The sequence below is a fragment of the Sinocyclocheilus rhinocerous genome, unplaced genomic scaffold (assembly GCF_001515625.1).
Source record: "Sinocyclocheilus rhinocerous isolate Xijiao unplaced genomic scaffold, SAMN03320098_v1.1 scaffold4011, whole genome shotgun sequence".
Classification (NCBI taxonomy): domain Eukaryota; kingdom Metazoa; phylum Chordata; class Actinopteri; order Cypriniformes; family Cyprinidae; genus Sinocyclocheilus; species Sinocyclocheilus rhinocerous.
The window spans coordinates 109,065-114,888 of NW_015651497.1; the positions used below are offsets into that span (position 1 = coordinate 109,065).

At 35.5% G+C, this 5,824-nt stretch overlaps 1 protein-coding gene across 1 annotated transcript in view; it reads right to left on the reverse strand.

The window, feature by feature from the left end:
• The window catches only part of LOC107712933 (POU domain, class 2, transcription factor 3-like), a 9,671-nt gene extending 5,451 nt beyond the window's left edge, over positions 1–4,220 (reverse strand). The window contains exons 1-5 of the mRNA XM_016518331.1: positions 4,092–4,220; positions 3,642–3,698; positions 1,640–1,674; positions 1,077–1,178; positions 64–169 (exon numbers count right to left, since the gene is read on the reverse strand). Of these exons, the coding sequence (XP_016373817.1) occupies positions 64–169; positions 1,077–1,178; positions 1,640–1,674; positions 3,642–3,690 (292 nt within the window). The 5' untranslated portion in view covers positions 3,691–3,698; positions 4,092–4,220. The remainder of the gene's footprint in view (positions 1–63; positions 170–1,076; positions 1,179–1,639; positions 1,675–3,641; positions 3,699–4,091) is intronic.
• Between the last annotated feature and the right edge of the window lie 1,604 nt (positions 4,221–5,824).

Consider the following 5,824-nt stretch of genomic DNA (forward strand, 5'->3'; position numbering starts at 1 on the left):
TGCAAACTGATGAACAGCATTATCCCTAATATGACCCAGTGACCCAGTAATACATCTACTGACCTTGGTGTCCTGATTGGGCCTGTGAGAGGAGAAATGATGAAGGAGAGGACAGGTGAGATCCAGGCATCAGGACTAGCTGGGGCAGAGGGTGCAGGGAGGACAGCTCCTAAAAACACCAATCATCAGCATCATATATATAAATTCATTGCATTAGATTATCTTTTACTGTATTAAAACAATTTACTTTATTTACATCATTATACATTAAAGGAACAGATCACCCAAAAATGACAATTTTGCCATCATTTACTCGCCCATATGGCGTTCCAAACCTGTATGAGTTTTTTTCTTATGTTGAACACAAAAGATGATATTCTGAAGAATTTTGAAGAACTAAACAGTTGTTGGTCCCCATTGACTTCCATAGTAGGGAAAGAAATACTATGGAAGTCAATGGACTTCCATCAACTGTTTGAATACCAGCATTCTTCAAAATATCTACTTTTACGTAAAACATAAGAAAGAAACTCTTACAGGTTTGGAACGACATGAGGGTGAGTAAATGATGACAACATGTTCATTTTTGGGTGAACTATCTTTTAAATACTTGAATAATAATATGAATAAATATTTTATATAAAGCTTTTTTTCATAAATACTTGAATAACAGAATACATATTTAATATATATATATATTTTTTAAATGTCAATTTAATTGCATTAGATTATATTTTACTGTATTTTAGGAATTCATTCAAATAATTATAAATTATTAACAAATACTGCCACGTTTTATAAATACTTGAATAATAAAATAAATAATACATTTTTAATATATCACTTTTTTCTCATAAATGAAAGCATTTTAAAATTAAGTTATATTAACTTAAGTGTTGCTTAACTGTTATTAAAATAGTACTGTTACAGTGCTTAAAAAAAAGGCTTAAGTTTCGTATTTTTTTCATTCAAAACATATTTTTGTTTCATTTGATTATTTTTGTGCAAAATATATGACCCGAACATGCTCTTGATGGATTTCATGACTCCCTAAGGCTGGGTTTATAAGGATGTACCCCAGTAAGCTGGCCTCCAGGCATCGGGGATCCCTGAGTTAGGTGGCATGTCTTGTGTGACGATCCAGAATGAGGTGAATCATTCAGGTTCTCAGTCTTAATCTGCACATGAAACAAAGACTTTGTTAGACAACACAAACCTGTGAACATTTCACGATGTGGAGCTGTTCACCGCTGTGTTTTGGTCCTCAGGCATGTGTGTTTGTGTGTGTATACACACGCTCTTTGTCTGCACTCGGAGACCAGTAAGGCTGCTGGACTCGTTCTGCCGGAGAGGGCCTTTAACAAACATTCCTTCCCTTCCCGCAGGCACAGTATGCAAATGCCCTCACAAGCCTGAAGCTAGTTCCTGTGCACTAAACTTTTTACTGTCCTCAACACTAGATCGTATGACAGTGATGAACTAATATAGTATTATTGCTCAAATATCGCACATGCTGTAACACTAGTAAACTTTCAAGCTGTTTGCGTTTCTCTTCATAAGAGGAGCAATGAGCTGCTCTAAATACCAAAACAGCTGTTTACAGATGATGAATATGAAGTAAAACATTGTTTGTACTCACTTGTCTGGTGAAGTCAATGCCGTTTTGTTCAAGGTCTGGAAAATGAAAAGATAATCACACTGAGAGTTATGCATTAACATTCAAACCGCCTCCCACCGAATCCAGCTAATTTCACAAAACATTTTAGTTTTCATTTAAACTTTTATTATGATTTCTTTTAAAGGGTGTTCATCATAAGACCTATAATGGACCATACCATAAAAACAAACTCCCAAATGTTCCATTAAACTGAGCGAGGAGGGTTAGTCGGGGGTTCAAAGGTCGTCAATACCAGGTAATCTCTCTTCATTTGAAATTCAAATCCGTCTCTATGAAGCCGTGGTAGGAACGGCACTCACTCACTCCACAATATGGAAATCTACCCTTCTCCTGAGCCAAACTTCCAGTATGGAAATCATCAGATCATGCAAATGAGTTTCCATGGCAACCTTTAGAGGCCTTCACATTTGAATACTTACAGACCTCCAGGTGCATCTCTTACACTCTCTCTCTCTCTCTCTCTCTCTCAGACACAATTTTAAATAATAAAAATAATGTGATTATAAAATCTGCTGTAACCTATTCTCTGTATTTTAATGATATTATATCATTTTAAAATCACTGATTTTAAATTCAGAAAGTTTAGAGTCATCCAGTCACGTGTTTGCACATAAATTATGATACTTTTAAAATGATTAAATAATAAAAAAAAGATTACTGGAGTATATTTTACAATAAAATACTGTTTCAGTCTGTTTTAATCTATAGTCAAAAAGTAAGCCTTTTCTTTGTAATTAATTTATAAGCAATTTCTAAACGAAAATTGTGTCTTTGCATTTCCAAAATAATACACTGTCCTCAAAACTAAACATCAAAAATTAGATTTAGATATAAATATACTTCAGTAGTGTTCACGTAGTGGGTTTATGTAACAAGACTATTTGTAAACATGAACAACATTTTTCATTCAATCCAAATATTTGTAGTTATCACATGACCTGATGAGACATCTGATAGGTCTAACCTTAACCTTAATCCATACTCAAACAATTCACACCATAGAGGTGGTGGAACATAAATGAAATATATATTAATCATTCAGTGACAATACTCTGCTCTCTCTGAATTGTCATTTCTCTCAGGTTCCTCATTTGAAGAAGACGGTTCCGTACAGAAGCCATTGTAACCAGACCATGATTCAGTACCGCCTGAGGCTATGAGCGCTTCACTGCAAACAAACCGCCACATACATCCTGGTAGACTTCTCATCCATCAGCCTGCACTCATCACGCACCTAGACACCTGATGAACTGTGTATTCAACTCAACATACGTTGCAAGAAAAACTTTTTATTTTATAAGTACAAAAATATGGGGAGGCAAATAAAACGAAGAAGAAAATTTAGAGTTAGAAATCCACCTAAAAATGACTTTGGCACAAAGCCACTTGCACAGACGTTCGCACCTGAGAGCGTGACCAGTGTCCCATCAACACAAAGAGTTAAACTTTTGGTGATAACCGCAAACGGTTATTGTAAAGAAGCCCAGAGGCAGTTCGTGAAATTATGATCCTCATTTCGAAGGTACGTAAAACTGAATCACAAACACTGTACTGTACAGTTAACCACAGTATCAAAAAAGACTCGATAACTGGAAAGTGGACCATTTGTGAGAAAATTACCTTAAAAAAATGAACCTTTGGATGTCACTAAAAGCAGTGAAATGATTTTAAATATTTAAGAATATAATCACATATTTGTAATGTAGCATAGAATATTTAAACTTTTAGCTACATGTATTTAATTAAATATTTGACTTACTACAGTCTGTATGAAGAAGACACACAGTTGATGCTCTTTTACAACATTAAAAAGCATCATCAGAAAACTATAATTAGCATATAATTGATTACATATGTGTGATGTTATTTACTTACATTCAAATGTCACCATACATTAGTCAAGAGGTACATTTACCATTTCAAGGCAATTGACAATATTCCAGAGAGTGAAAAGTCTCCTTACCAGCATGTTCATGCTGAGATTCTGTCTGTTCAACAGCCTCTGTGCTCATCTTAATATCTGTAATGATAAATACAGCTGATTTTCCTACAGGATCACAACTTTATGCAGACACTGGGGCAATTCATGCCATGGCCCAGCCAGTAAAATGATCTTGAGGTTTATTCTAATGTGTCCAGCTTTCAAATGCTCTCCTTTATGTAAAAGGCTTGTTGTAATATTCATAAGAGCAAGGGTATCCCCATTCACCATTCACCACAATCACTCTGTCTCTCCACCCTAATCTCTTCTAGTCAAAAACATTTAAATCTGCCAATATAGAGAGCTGTGAACAGGTACAATGCAAAACAATATGATTCCACAAAACGGTCACTGTTTGAGAAGAGAGCAGGCATCTGGGAGACAAAGCTTAGTATTTTAGATAAAAACTTTGAGAAGTACATCTACACTTACCGTATAGCAGGAAAGCCCCACGGATCCAGGCTCTGTAGATTATATCCCTGCGTCTGTGGTGCTTTTCTCAGGTCTTCGATGAAGAACTGAGTGAACCTTTCTCCAAAAGGTTCAGAGAAACACATTTAGCAAAGTGGGTTAGTAGAAGAGCATGCACCTCTTCAGTATCCCACACCAGCCGATAGACACGTCATTTGCATAAGGCCCTCGGTGTGTCCTATCCAGACTCTGACTTTTTGCATAAAACAACAATAGGCAGACAGCAAACTTCGAAAAGCTAGAGAATAAGAGCATGCGTGCAACTCTGCCTGTGTCTATGTACATTGGCAAACTTAAAGTGTGTTTGGTCTTTGATTGAACATGGCATAGCTCTATTTATTCAAATACATCACTCTGCATAAAGGCTGGAATTATGATTGTTCTTTTCACTAGTCTATATAAGAGAACAGATTTGACTGAAGGTAGCCTACATACATTCCCAAAGTGATGTGATTTTTAAACGTGTGAAATTTATTTTTGTTTTTCAAACATAGACTACATCTCAGAAGTGTGCCTCATTATTCTGGCAATAAAAGGGTTACAGTTCATTGCACAACAGCTATCAAGAGACTGTTTCTCTAGCCAGAGTTCCGTGGAAATGTGAAAATGGATCTGAAAGCCAAACTGCCAATTAAAAGTGTCTCTTGGGGTTTTTTTTTATCACCAAAATCATTGTGACATAATTAATTTGATTCAGTTACGCTTGTATTTTATTCTCATTATTGACGGGTTGCAGTTTTTAAACTGTATCCAAAGAGATTTTGTTTATGTGCCCCACACTATTCCAGTGAATTAGCCCACTAGATTTCTCATGACTTAATAATAATAATATTGATAATATATGATAATATCATTATATTATTAGCCTAATAATTCTGTTATATTAATTTGTGTACTATGTAGGCTTAGGCTATATGAAATGTGTTCCCATTAAAGCTGCAAGTTAATGGGAACACTAAAACTTAACTGCGTAAGTTTTGCCTCTTTGTCGCCATCTCTGTTTGAAAACATGCAATTGCAGCTGTGTGCGGAATTATCTTCCTTGCATGGGTTGTGCTTTGGCACGGCTCCAGCGCGGATGAATCTAATGTTTTGAGGAGTATGTGTGTGTGTGGCAGTCAGTCACTGCACCGGTGTGGATATTCACTGTACTTCGCACTCACAGATTCTAGCCTACGTCTTGGAATATATGAGCCAAATAAGAATTTTCACCGGATATTGTCATCTGAACAAGTAAGTAACAAGTCTGGCGCTTTTGTTTTGATCAACTGAGGAAAAAAGCTTTACAATAAATCGCGCTACCAACGGTGCTTTAATCTAAAGATTGGTTAGCTCATATCACATCAAACTGTGCAAATTATTATTATTGTTATAATTTATTCTCAAATTATTGTTAACAACATCAGCATTGCGTGACTGAGTATTTTATGTTGATCCCTTTTAGTTGCTTAATTTAGTCAATAAAACACGTAACTTTACAATAATGTAAGATTTTCAAAACTTTATCTCGTGTGAAGTGTTTGTTCTTGTAGTAAAATAGACTTTGTCGTGGATCTCGGATGCTCGCTTTTAAAAATAATTTAAAAAAACACTCTGAAACGATTCAGTAAACACTAAATATCAGTATGGCAGTATTTTCTGATCATATGTTCACCACAGAGGCCAAAATGAGCATTGTGAAGCTTTATTTATAT